Raw genomic sequence first — 14089 nt, 5'->3', positions numbered from 1 at the left:
AATGGCGCCGTGCTATAAACGTCAGTTTTTCAACATGAAAAAACAAAGTATCACAAATGGAAAAAATTTCGCAAAATTTTCGCAATTTTTGGTTTTGTATGGAGTTTCAACGCGAAAACCGAACAGAGTACCAGCCTTTATGTGTAGAGCCTATTAGCAAATTGTACGAGTGCGCCATCTACTTCGTACCGGTAACACTAATAAAACAAACAGTTCTCCTAACATCTGCTCTTTGAGCTCACTTGTGAAAATATTATTGCGTTCTAAAAATGCATCTGACATTTGGATTGGAAATAATAAACAAACAATAATAGAAGAGTGACGAAATTCAGGAAAGTTCTCAAAAGAGAACATTTGGTTTAGACAAATCTTGCTTTACATACGAACAAGAAAACTAGTAGGAGAAACATACTCGAAGGAAAATGATACTTGCAAGACAAATCAAACTTCTCAGGAAGGCCGTTCTTCCTATGTATATGCAGGACACGAAATATGTGGAATCGTCAAGATTACTTTGGGGATATGTGGCCATAGCATTTAATCGTGTGGATCTGGAGCGTCAACGCCTGGTTGGAGCAAATAGGCTATGTGCGGAATGGGTTATAAAAAATGGTGGTGCGATTTGTACAATTGATGCCCCGAAACGTTTGGTTAGAGATTATAATACACTTCCACCTGAACATTATCGATTCAAAATTAAGGTGGTAGATGGCTCGGGAGCGTCACTTATGAAAATCGGATTGGAACATTTCAAAGGATGTAATCACATAGATACAGTTGTCTTTCATCAGTGTAAACATTTGGAAGCTGATGGCTTGGATGGTTTACTTCACCTCAAACAAACTCTAAATACTCTTCAAATATCCGAATGTGATAATATCAGTGACGATGGTCTGACAATTATTGAACATTTGGAAAATCTCAAAATGCTACGTATATTCAATATGCGTTATGTAAAAGATTTGGATGGAGTTATCGCAAAGTTGAAAAAAGCATTGCCAAATTGTAACATGGAGAAAGAAGCAGCGAGCAACGGATAGCTTCACAAGCAAAACCTTGTACATGTATTTATTTTATATTTATTTCATTTTCGAAAATATGTAATATTCTTGTATTAATATCGAAAATGTCGAGTAACTGTAAGACTGGATATATGCCCTCAAAAAAAATGTTTTATGAAAGTAAATTTACGAATAAAAAGTTTTAATATGCATTAAAATATTAACTGAATGGTATTTTTAATTCATCCGCTATTGCTATGGAATATTTTGGTTTTATATATATTATAGCCTAAACATATAGGATAAACCAAAGGTTATTTTTTTTAATTTTATGGCAAATTTGGTTCTTTAATAAGTTTTTTGAGTTATATTTTGAAAAATTTTAATTCTATAATTTGTTGTTCGCTGAATATCAAGAAAACTAAGTTGTCTCTAAACCATTCATTTACCATACATGACTGTGTCTGGGAGGAATATTGCTCTAGCAAATGCTTTATCACATATTCGTTACACCAACTAACATAGATCATATCCAAAGCACATTTTTTCGTTTACTGGAGGATCACTTTATTTGCTGTATTTATTATGTATGTTATTTGTAATACTAAAATGTTGACGTAATGAGTAATAAATTAAGAATGTCTACATAGTTAGTTCCATAAAAAAAAAAAATCCAAACCGATTCCTCCCAATCTTATTAAAGCCGATTCTCGATAGAATTACGTTAAGCGTATGTAAAAAATGCATTACCGTTTTAAATTGAACTTAAAACTATGTTCGTATTGACTATCTTAAGCAGCTGCAGCATCTTTCTTGTTTCCTTTACCGCCAGCTTTCTTGCTGTTGGCAGCGGCTGCCTCTACATCAATAGGTGCTGGCTTGACAAAAGGAATTTCATCTTGATATTTTGGTGGCATGAATTTCTTTAGAGGTTCTGGAACTTTAACTCCTGTTTCAGTTTGATGAGTTTCAAGAATGGCGCAAATAACACGAGTAGTGGCACACATGGTGGCATTCAACATATGGACATAGTCGACAGCAGCATTCATTTTCTTGGTTTGACCATAACGCACCAATAATCGTCTGGCCTGGTAGTCTAGACAATTTGAGCAAGATACCAATTCACGGAATGCCCCACTACCAGCAAACCATGCCTCCAGATCCAACTTTTTAGAGGCCGCATGATTCAGAGCTCCAGAAACAATGTTAACTATACGATATGGAATGCCCAGTGATTGGCAAAAGTTTTCTGCATTACCAATCATTTCGTCCATCATCTCCCACGATTTATTGTCATGGGGCGAAGTCAACACAAATTGTTCTACTTTTTCGAATTGATGAACACGGAAGATGCCACGAGTATCACGACCATGGGAACCCACTTCTTGGCGGAAACATGTAGAAAGACCAGCATACTTAATGGGTAGTGAAGCTTCAGGTAACCATTCGTCACGATGATAAGCAGCAATGGGTTGTTCGGAAGTGGCAATCAAATACTTTTCATCAGTTCCACCTTCTTCGGCCTTTTCACTGCCTTTGCCAACAACCTTATAGAGTTCTTCATCGAATTGCGATAATTGGGCTACTTCTTGCATAACTTCCTTGCGCATAAAGAATGGAGTATACAGTGGCGTGTAGTCCTTGGCATAAAGCAGATGTAAGGCATGTTGAATTAAAGCCTGTTCCAAGAAAACTGCTGGCCCTGTTAAGAAATAGCCACGTCCTCCAGATACAACAGCACCCTTTTCAGCATTCATGCCGTCAATCATTACGATAAGATCAACATGTGAGTATTTATTTTTCTTGGTGCAGTCACCAAAAGTTCTTTCCACTTTGTTCTCCTCCTCGTCATTGGAAACGGGCACGGATTCGTGCAAGTGATTACCGACTTCTCGTAGGGCTTGATTACGTTTCTGTTCAGCCTCTTGTAGCAGCCTTTCATTTTCGACCATGGCTTGGTCTATTAGCACACGGACTTTCTTAATTTGGTTGACTGTAAGCTGGCCCAATTTTTCGGCATTCAATTCAGTCAACTCTTGTTGGATTTCAGCAGGAACTTCTTCGGCCTCATCACCTTGTGGTTCCTTCTTCTTCATCTTTTCACCAATCACCTTACTGCAAACATTTTTTACCTTATTCAGGTTATCAGCTCGATGACGTCTTTGTCGCCACTCTTGATCTTGGTTAATGACAGTCTCAACAAGAGCCACGTCTTTGAATCGTTTTTCCTGATTCTTACGTACAGCATCGGGATTACCACCCTTGTCACTGCGGAAGAGATCCAGATCCAAAACCATTTTTATTTAGAAAAGATGATGAAATCGCTAATATCCTTTTAAAATCGTAAACACACTGGCGTTCCGTCGTTTGTGTCGGTGATTCACAACGTGGCTAGCAAGCGAATCAATTTTTTTGCACAACATATGACGAAAGTATTACCAGACCATTTTGAATTTTGTTGGAGATGAGACTTTCAATTTATTCGATTACCCGGATTATGCAATCCAAGCGGCGAATATAATTTATTTGTACAAAATAACTGTGCTTTTTATTGAAATTTTTGCTATAGACATTTTCGTTGGGGCAATGTTATCGATCGTTTATATATCTCACGAAAAACCGGTTGTAAAAAATTCGTATTTCACATGTGGAAAGCAAGAATAAAGATTTCCTTTGCAAAACCAGACACATTTTATAGGGAATAGAGCAAAGTATCAATATAAATGATTTCCATTCTCCCAAATAACAAAAAATTAAACTGCCCGACAGAATGCTAGCTGTTTGTCGCCAAAATAAAATATATTCTAATTCCTTAGCGGAAATGTGATAATACCAAAATTTTTAACTTCATTTTTTAGTACATAATAGGGCTGCCATTCGGGATCGATTTTTATAAATCCCGGGATATGTTCGACACGAGCACTGTCGTCCGAAATAACTTATAATCTGTAAAGCACATTATTTATTGCTTTTTATTTTATGCGCCTTACAGACTATCAGCTATTTCGGACGACAGTGCTCGTGTCGAACATATCCCATATATCGGCCACATTATAAGTTAAATCCGAAGGCATAATCGATACTGCTGCATGTTTATGGGATCGATAACACATTTACCGATTATTTAGTCATCGCCGTCAAGTCGTATCGGTTCGATACACTGTAAGATTCTTTACAAACACCCGACATCCCGTCCGGAATAACTGATAGTCTGTAAAGCGCTTTATGTTGCACGAATTCTATTTCACATAAACTCAGGACCTTATCGTTTACTTCTCTTTTTGATGAAATTCTGCTTCTTATAGTATACCTCACTTCTCATTTAAGGTGTTTCATTAATGTTTATTAACTCAAATTGTCGGGTATGAAGACTCCAATTTATTAATAAATAATTCTAAAAAGCCACATATTTAACAAATTGGAATTATTTTTTCGGGATCCCGAAAAATCCCGGAATTCAAAACAAAAAATCCCGGGATTTCGGGACGGGATTTATCCCTGTTGACAGCCCTAGTACATAATGGCGATTTTAACCAATTCGTAGTAAATGGCAACACTATCTCATTTTCCGATAATTAAAAAAGATTTCAATAATATTTTTTCTTCACAAATTTTAGGCTTCCAATATTACATATACGTAAATAAGTTTTCGCCTTACGTCTATCGCTATGATTGTGTTTACACACGAATAAGATTTTGTTGTCGATGGGTGCTGGCAATATGGCACCACTTAAAGATAAGTAACGGTTACCCGTGACAGTCGAAGGAAAATATTTGTATGGTAAAACCATATGTTGAGGTATCATCATCATCAAAAGGACTTTCTCCTTTTGCTCCAATAAATACATAAATAATTGTTTCAAACATTTCCATCAACCTCCCACCAGATTATGAGCATATCTGAATTTGAAATAGATGAAGTACGCAAACTTTGTGAAAATGTTGTACCAAACTCTAAAATAATTGCATGTACCACACAACTGTTGAGAGTTGATATTCAAAACTCCCAGTACTATCGTCAATTCACAATTTGTCTTCGTTTCCCCAGCGATTATCCCAAACAAGGAATTCTGATCGAACTCAAGAGTAAAACTCTTTCGGAGAAGTTTCTTCAGGGTCTGACGGGTTTGTGCGAGAAGCAGATTAAACAGGAATACATTGGAAAACCGCACTGCATAAAGGTTCTTCAATTTTTACAACAGTATGTCCAAGACAATAGTTTGTGTGTTTGTTACGATGAAATACAACAGTTGCGCAAGGACTTGGGAGTCGATTCATCAACTGACCACCTGAAACTAAAGCAAAAATCAAATTCCATTCATTTCACTGCTAAGGGTGGCGAATATTACTATCGCTTGAAGGCAACGATACCCGATGATTATCCCCAACACTGTGCGGAATTTCATCAACAAGAGACTAATCTTCCAACGGTACTATTGCGTTACCTCAATGGGCAGTCACGTGAAATTGCACGTCAATGTGTTGAGCCACCTTTGCGAATGCCCAAAGGAAAGACAGCGGCCGATTTTCAACCCGTCCCTTCACTTTACAGAGCATTGAAGTTTTGCCTAGAAGCCACAAAAGGTTTTCACACAGAAGAATGTCCCATTTGTTCCAAGTTGGTATTGCCCCATAACCCTGCAGACCTTGAAACGGACGACAATAAAGATGCATATGTGGAACGTGTTTATTGTGGCCATCTATTTCATCAAGGATGTTTGAAATTGTATCTATCCGAACCTCCCTTCCCCAAAGGCGGTAAACTTTGTCCGGCAAAAAGACGTCATTTACGTACAGACGCCACTTATTATATGGGTGGTGTGCAAGGATCTAAAATTCCCACCATTTTGCCAGATAAGGGAGGCGCTTGTGGTATACGATTGGCTCATGATCGATGGGTGGTTAATGTGAAAGTGGCAGAAAGTCGATGGGCACAAAAGCAAGCACGCCAAAGAGAGCTAGAAGAGGTAGTGGACTTTTTAAAGTGATAAACGTAACCTAATTTACATATTTAGTATATGCATTTTTTACTAAAATGGTATTTGTTAATGGATTTTAGCAGAAATAAAAAAGATATAATAATGCCAAAAAAACATAAATGGATTTTAATACCTATATTACATATAGAATGTACCCTAAATGCTAAGAAGTAGTAATTGAAGAAATATATTTATATCCTGTTCCTGTGTATCGAACGAAACCCCAGCACGGTTGCCACTCGAGCCAAAAATAATCTACCAAAATATGAAGAAAATTTTATCAAAAAACTACCAAACAACACAAAAACTTATTTTGCAAAATTTTATTTCTATAGAAACTTTTGTCAACATTTTATTTCTCGAAAATTCTGTCAAAATTTTATTTCTATCGAAAATTTTGTTAAAATTTTATTTCTATATAAGATTTTGTAAAAATTTCATTTTGATAAAATTTTTTTTGCCAAATTTTATTTCTTTAGGAATTTTTGTCAAAATTTTGTTTCTTTAGAAAATTTTGTCAAAATTTTATTTCTGTAGAAATTTTTGTCAAAATTTTATTTCTGTAGAAAATTTTGTCAAAATTTTATTTCTTTAGAAATTTTTGTCAAAATTTTATTTCTACAGAAAATTTTGTCAAAATTTTATTTCTATAGAAAATTTTGTCAAAATTTTATTTCTATAGAAATTGTTGTCAAAATTTTATTTCTATAGATAATTTTGTCAAAATTTTATTACTATAGAAATTGTTGTCAAAATTTTATTTCTATAGAAAATTTTGTCAAAATTTTATTTCTATGAAAATTTTGTCAAAATTTTATTTCTATAGAAAATTTTGTCAAAATTTTATTTCTATATAAGATTTTGTAAAAATTTCATTTTGATAAAAAATTTTTTGCCAAGTTTTATTTCTTTAGGAATTTTTGTCAAAATTTTGTTTCTTTAGAAAATTTTGTCAACATTTTATTTCTGTAGAAAATTTTGTCAAAATTTTATTTCTTTAGAAATTTTTGTCAAAATTTTATTTCTACAGAAAATTTTGTCAAAATTTTATTTCTATAGAAAATTTTGTCAAAATTTTATTTCTATACAAAATGTTGTGAAAATTTTTTTTCTATAGAAAATTATGTAAAGATTTTAGGCTAAGATCTAATGTAATTCCATATGTTGTTGCCAGATCCAATAAATAAATCATTCCTGATGAGGCTGGAAATAATCCCAGCGAAACGTTGGATGGAAATAATGGAATAATTCAATTCTTGCTTTATTTGCATTTTAAAGTGACCTTGAAAGCCCATTAAAAAACAAAAACTAATAATTAAGGAAAAAGGTCGATAAACTATAAACTCCTCCAAGTGGCTCCAAAACCAAATCTCGGGATCGGTTTATATGGGGGCTATATATGATTATTGACTGATATGGACCACTTTTGGCATGGGTGTTAAATATCATATACTACCACCACGTACCAAATTTCAACCAGATCGGATGAATTTTGCTTCTCCGAAAGGCACCGGGGGTCGGTTTATATGGGGGCTATATATAATTATGGACTGATATGAACCAATTCCTGCATGGTTGTTGGATACCATATACTAACATAACATCACGTACAAAATTTCAACCGAATCGGATGAATTTTGCTCTTCCAAGGGGCTCCGAAGGTCAAATCTGGGGATCGGTTTATATGGGGGCTATATATAATTATGGACTGATTTCGCCCAATTTTTGCATTGGTGTTTGAGGCGATATATTAACACCACGTACCAAATTTAAACTGAATCGGATGAATTTTGGTCTTCCAAGAGGCTCCGGAGGTCAAATCTGGTGATAGGTTTATATGCATTCGTTCTGAACGTTTCAAAGTTTCTCTAAGTGGTTTCAATGTAGGCTTTCGACCTCGGCTAAAGATCCGATGCCTTTGTGCTAAAAGTACAATCGGACACCACTATTTGATAAGACAGAAGTTCATCATCTTTGGTATCTCTACTAAGGCTGAATAGCCTAAGAGAGTATAAAATAACCACCACTGCCACTGCACCTAAACTAACCATGGGGAGACGGGTGTCGCTAATCATTTCATGTTGTGGGACGATTTTTACATTACATTTAAGTTACCATACAAATCCATAATACCTTGGTTGGTGTATTTCTGGCCATTTATTTATATATACATCATAAGAAAACTGATAGTCATTACAATATTTAAGTTATTTAGTTCATTAAGGGATATTTGCTTAAAAAAAAAAACCAAAAATTTTCTTAAGTTCTTTCTACTAAGTAATTAATTATAATATCAACATAAGTTGTAGTGATATCATATATCATTACTATAAAAGTAAGTGCAAGGACACTATGTAGGGCGGAAAAAGTTAATGAATTAGAAAAAAATGAAATGCATTCTGCAAAGAACCATTGAATTTTAGATAATTAGATAAAATTACAAGAGATATCCATAATAATAAAACCTTTAATTTTGCTTAGGTTTCTTCATATACTTGGTCATCGACAAGAGTCGTGGTGGTGGTGTTCGCGATTTCTTCTTACACGGCAATTGAATTGACACATATTTATTGGTCGCACTATTATTTGAGTTCAATGTGGAACTCAGAGTACAAGAACTATTATCTTTTACTGTTGGTGATTTAAAGATGTCAGGTTTTTCATCATTTCGAGAACCTTCATCAAAAATACCATAAGGAAGTGTCGTTGATGTATCCATTATAGAGAGATTCACATTGGAGTCGTGTTCATTGTTTTGCCTTTTGTTTGTCATTAATTCATTTAATCGTTTTATTCGATTGTGTTCGAGTTCAATCTTCCTTCCAAGAGCTATCTGAATCTTTATCAAAGTTTCTTTTTCTTTCTGAAGCCTCTCGATTTCATCAAAATTATTAATGGCCAGATGAGTTACAAGCATTCTTTCTTGTTCACAATAAAAATGCATTACCTTCTGATAGTGACGATAGTGTTTAATGGGATCCTCAAAATATTCCTTCATCGTTGGTGGCATGTTTTTTTGTATTACTGTGCCATTGTACGGCTTGGAACACAATGGACATATTTCCATAAGGCATTCATTGCATAGTATATGACCGCAACGAGATATATTGAAAATACGATTTGGTTCGATCGATTGACGGCAAAAACATTTATTGCAATGCAAAGGAAACATTTTCGTGATATACTCCAAATGTTGTTACGTAAACTACACAGGTTCAATAAAATTGAAATTGCATAGTATAACGGTAAAACAGAGTTGCCATATATTGTTCAATATGCAAACTTAACAGATGTGCTATATGAACACATCTCTTTATGTGCCTTGCAGACTATAAGTTTAAGCGGACCTTAGACGGTCGGATAAACAGGTTCGCCTCACACTGCACGAACAATTATGATAACAACACGAAGAAATCAGAAGAAGTATAAACACAAACAATGAAGATGGACGAAAACTTAGGTGTAAAGCCGTTTTTTAGTAAAAATGGAAGAAACAATAAAAATTCCAAGCTGAATTAGCGATCCCTCATTAATTTCATTGCAGAAATGCTTGTTTTAATTATGAAAATAAATTTGTTTTTGCTAATGTTTGGCGAACATCCCCTTACACATGAAGATTTGTGCCTCCCAACCGGAAAAAATCAAAGTTGTTTTGATTTTATGCCAACACGTCCCCGCAACACGCGAACATGATAAGGTGTCCTTTATCCGGACGACAGTGGTCGTGTTGGACATATTAGCACCAGTAATGCTGGTGACATTTCTGAGGGTTTCAAAGCTTCTCTAAGTGGTTTCACTGAGAGAAGCTCACCAATGTGGTATCACAATGGACTGAATAATCTAAGTGAGCCTGATACATCGGGCTGCCACCTAACCTAACATATCCCATGTATTGGCCACATTATAAGTTATGTCCGAAGGCATGATCGATACTGCTGCATGTTTATGAGATCGATAACACATTTATCGATTGAGTCATCAACGAATTGTCGTATCGATTGGACACAATGTAAGATTCTTTACAAACTCAGACATTCCGTCCGGAAAAACTTATAGTCTATAAGACGCATTAGTAAATCAAATATTTCCCTAATGCGCCTTACAGACTATAATTTAAAATATTCCCTGAGGAAGCCATATTTGATTATGATTGTGTATATGAAGGCTATACTTAAATAGGGTCCAACATATCTTCTTTCATTTTGCATATTTTTATTGAACGTTATTTTAAAAACATTATAATCTAGTCTTGAAAGCTAAAAAAGAAAACTTCGCCATTCTTACTTCGTAATCCAATTGTTTTTGTTTTTATTGCATTACACTTTATTATAGACATACGAAATATAGTATTATAAAATTATTCAGTTAATAGGGATATAGTATGTATGGAAGTTAGTGAAATCTTAATACATGTATATTTTGGAGTCTATGTTATACTTAGGCATATAGGGTGTGGATGTGATTTGCAATCAAAACCATTGTAATTGGACATTATATAATTTATTTGAATAACTATAGGAATAAAAGTGGATTTGGGTAAATATTCTATCTACTCATTTATCAAGTTTTTTTTTTGTTTTATTGCATTCGTATTTCATTCAAATGTATGTAAAAATATTCCATTGATTTGATTTGATTTTTGTTTAGTTTTATTTTTCACATATAATTTAGATATAGAAATTTTATTTATATTTTTATAATTTCAAATTATAAATTTTATAGTTTATGTGTGTGTGTGGGGGGACTTAATAATATTATTAAATATAATATTAAATAATTTTGTTTTATTTAGCACCTAAATTTTTGTATGGTTTGCCACCATGTTTTTCCCATTCACGATTAAATTCATGTTCCAAAATTTCAGCTCCACGTTTGCGTGTAAGACCGGTCTCTTCTAAACTGAGCTCACACATTTGCATGTCATCAATACCTGTAAATAAAAGTAAGGGTAATATTCCTAATCAATCCGGCGATACATATGTAAGATACAGAAGACGAGGATGGTAGGTTTGGTTTCTCGCAATTTTTTCGTGCTCATAGAAAAATATTCTGAACAACCAGATTCAAGAGTAATTCTTCGCTCGGGTACTCCCGAAAAATATTAAATATGCTCCGATGATATGTATCCCTGCCAGCATTTCAAAGTTCGACAAAAAAAAAAAAAAACAAAAAAAAAATGCTGTTGGGGAGTTGGTATCTAAATCTCAATCAATACAGCTGATATTTCACAGCTTTAGAGGGTGGAATAAGACCGGCTAATAAATGACGTTAATATTGGCATATTTCTCTATGCAAGATTTCATGAAACTTCGATAAGAATATCGACCTCTATTTTACGAACAGAAAATGAAAATTGTATTAAAAATATCGAACTCTATCTTATGAATAGAAAATATGGCGGATAGTATGCCTTTAGCAGGGAACTGAAATTTGATTATTATTATTTGCGAATATGTTTTCTGAGACCTGTGACTGGGAGATTGTTGTCAATGTCAATAGCATAAAATATCTATCTTACCTGCTGTTAATAAAATTGGTGGTTTATCTGCATGTAACTCCATTTGTCTTGCAATCCATTGCCCATCAAAATGAGCATACCATAAACCTCGTTTAGCTAGAAATTGTTCGAAAACATTCATAAAAAGTTAGTAATACATCTATGTGATATTTTAGTTTCTTACACTTACTATTTTCTGGTGCATTGGCTCTCATAAACGGTATTCGGAAATAACGATGTTGGGCAGTTGCAACGATTTCTTGTTTAGGTTGTAGCAATGGTGGTGCCTTGGAAGCTAAGTTTTTCAATTCAATAGGTTATTAACATACATGAACTTTTCATTCTAAAAAATATAGCAAACTTACCAGCTTCCATAACACTTTTTGGGGCACGTTCATTCTCATCCATTGTGGTACGTTTACGGTTCTTTGCCTTCCAGGCATGATAGACCTTCAAACGGCGATGGAATTCTTGGCGACAAGCCTGGAATAAATGAAAAAATGTAATTAGTGATATAAAGGTGATATATGGGTTTTGTGTGTGCGATATTTACCTCAAGCAATTCAATATCACAGGAAGTGTTTATCGCATCACGTAACTCTGAATATTTCCATTTTGATAAATCATATTTCTGTTTACCCAAAGCTTGTTGTTGGGCTCGCACATTTTCAGATCTTTTTTGGGAAAAAAGATATACATTAGTTTCAGATTTTTTAACGAAAAAAAAGATCAAACAAAAAATGGTTATGTATTTATGATAGAAAAATAAATAAAAAAAACCTCAACCTTTATTTGTTGGTTAATAAATATACAATCTCCTAAAAATTTAAATTCAAACAAAAATTAAATGTGGTGGTTATATACAATTGAAAAAAAAAACATATTTTTCATCTATCAATGAGTTAGAGTTAGGCTAATACAAATTATACATTATATAGATTTCTACTTTTAACTGAATGACTTAGTGAAATTATGTGATCGATTTTTAATAAAAAATCTACAAAGTCTACTGAAAAATTTTGTGGATAAACCTGAACTCACTTCTGTTGCAAATAACGAGAAGCTATACTCGAAACACTGAACCTTTTTGCGTTATTATTTTTTTTTTGAAAATATTTGCAAAAATTTTTTTGTATATTTTAGTTGATTAAAAAGAAAAGAAATTTATAAAAATAGGGATTAATACATTAGTTATGATTTCCTTGATTCCTTATAGTGCTGCCGTCGTATAATAGTGAATGGTACTCGATGTTGACAATAGACTTTCCATGTGGGACCAACTATTATCTATTTCTATTTTCCAAGTCTTGGTCATTCGATGATAAGAAGGAAGATTGTCGACTATACCATCCTCTTAATTTGAAAAAAAAAAAATAAAAATTTTTTAAGCTAAACATCAAGTGAAAGAGATCATGTTAAGAGGCTGATAAATGAATTTGTTTACATAAAAGTAAGGATAGTAGTACTTAGCAAACAAAAAAGCGTTGCAAAAAAAAAATGTCATGAAAATGTTGTTTTTGGATCCGGAATTGGTGTTAAATTGGCCAAAAGTAATGAATTTTACATGGCCTTGTCATAGGGCGGAAGTACTCTTTTTAACCCTTTCACTACCGATGTCCACCTAGGAGGACATTCGAAAACGACACCAACCTCTATTCCCTGTGGATTTATTTCTAGATATTTTTTTAAATTAGAGTCTTTAATCTAAATAAGCTATAAATATTTTCAATATTGGTGAGTACTAAAATGCATTTTTATAAACTTTTTTAACAATAAACGAAAAATACGAAATTTTAAGTCCATTTTTCTACTGTATGTCTCTAATAATTGGACATTTGTATAAAAACTATAGCTGATATTTTTCGGGTTATTTTTTGTATTTTTGTCACACTTCGATAGATATAATAGGTCCCACTTCGATAGATATAATAGGTCAGCTATTTGGTCACAATTCAAGAATCAAGTTTTCAGAACACGCGCTCGTGATAACTATGAACATTTTTCATCGCAGTTTTTAGGTTGTTCGTTTGTATGGTCTTCCGTTGTATCTTGTGAATTCTATCACCTTTTTGTCCACCAGTAGAAATACTCAAGTTCTTCTTGAGCATTTCTCCCATTTGGTACTTGAACGGTCATACTCGGTGCGAGTGGCAAGATTATGGAATTCGCTGCCACATCACCTGAAAAATTTTTCAATTAATCCTTCATTATTCAAGCGCAAATTACTTTTATATTTCTCAGACATGGAATGATCTGTCTATGGTCATCATACTGACAATCGATCTTTTGTATATAATACTTAATTTTTATTAAAAAATTGTGTGCTAGTATAGGTTTAATAGTTAGTTTTAAGTCAATTTTTCCTGAATTGTACTAAATTCTATCAACATGTTGTCCTATAGGGCGTTGGTTGGTTAAATAAATGAATAAATAAATAAACTCATATAGCTATTGAAGTAATTGAGGTAGGCCCTCAGAATTACAATTTTTATTCTACATGCTGCTAATACAAGAAAAAAACAGAAGAAAAATTAAAGTTTGTAACATTAGGTTTATTTCGGTAGTGAAAGGGTTAAACATTCGATGCATTGATTTCGCATTAGTTCTTCAAA

The 14089-nt window shown here is 33.5% G+C and overlaps 4 protein-coding genes across 6 annotated transcripts in view; 2 read left to right on the top strand and 2 right to left on the bottom strand.

Moving 5' to 3' along the window:
• The first annotated feature begins 238 nt into the window (after window positions 1-238).
• On the top strand, window positions 239-1225 carry LOC142222444 (ATP synthase subunit s, mitochondrial). The gene has a single exon (XM_075292587.1). The coding sequence runs from the start codon at window positions 423-425 to the stop codon at window positions 1038-1040; it is 618 nt and encodes a 205-aa protein (XP_075148702.1). The 5' UTR covers window positions 239-422; the 3' UTR covers window positions 1041-1225.
• A 318-nt stretch (window positions 1226-1543) lies between these two features.
• SerRS (Seryl-tRNA synthetase) lies at window positions 1544-3416 on the bottom strand. Its single transcript, XM_075292583.1, has one exon. It carries the CDS (start codon window positions 3296-3298, stop codon window positions 1793-1795), a length of 1506 nt encoding a protein of 501 aa, XP_075148698.1. The 5' UTR covers window positions 3299-3416; the 3' UTR covers window positions 1544-1792.
• Window positions 3417-4760: 1344 nt separating this feature from the next.
• LOC142222440 (uncharacterized) lies at window positions 4761-6100 on the top strand. Its single transcript, XM_075292584.1, has one exon. It carries the CDS (start codon window positions 4892-4894, stop codon window positions 5987-5989), a length of 1098 nt encoding a protein of 365 aa, XP_075148699.1. The 5' UTR covers window positions 4761-4891; the 3' UTR covers window positions 5990-6100.
• A 4176-nt stretch (window positions 6101-10276) lies between these two features.
• jar (Myosin heavy chain 95F jaguar) overlaps window positions 10277-14089 on the bottom strand; it is a 65743-nt gene continuing 61930 nt past the window's right edge. For 2 of the 3 annotated variants that reach the window (XM_075292579.1, XM_075292578.1), the window contains 5 exons: window positions 12031-12151; window positions 11843-11960; window positions 11668-11772; window positions 11499-11594; window positions 10277-10910 (listed from right to left, as the gene is read on the bottom strand). In XM_075292579.1, the coding sequence (XP_075148694.1) occupies window positions 10765-10910; window positions 11499-11594; window positions 11668-11772; window positions 11843-11960; window positions 12031-12151 (586 nt within the window). In that variant the 3' untranslated portion in view covers window positions 10277-10764. Of the gene's footprint in view, window positions 10911-11498; window positions 11595-11667; window positions 11773-11842; window positions 11961-12030; window positions 12152-12518; window positions 12561-14089 lie in introns of all 3 variants that reach the window. The other variant, XM_075292577.1, reaches the window with a different exon arrangement.

The sequence above is a fragment of the Haematobia irritans genome, chromosome 1, assembly GCF_050003625.1.
Source record: "Haematobia irritans isolate KBUSLIRL chromosome 1, ASM5000362v1, whole genome shotgun sequence".
NCBI lineage: Eukaryota > Metazoa > Arthropoda > Insecta > Diptera > Muscidae > Haematobia > Haematobia irritans.
Note: the sequence above shows the minus strand (reverse complement) of the source record. Positions and strands in the feature narration are given on the sequence as shown.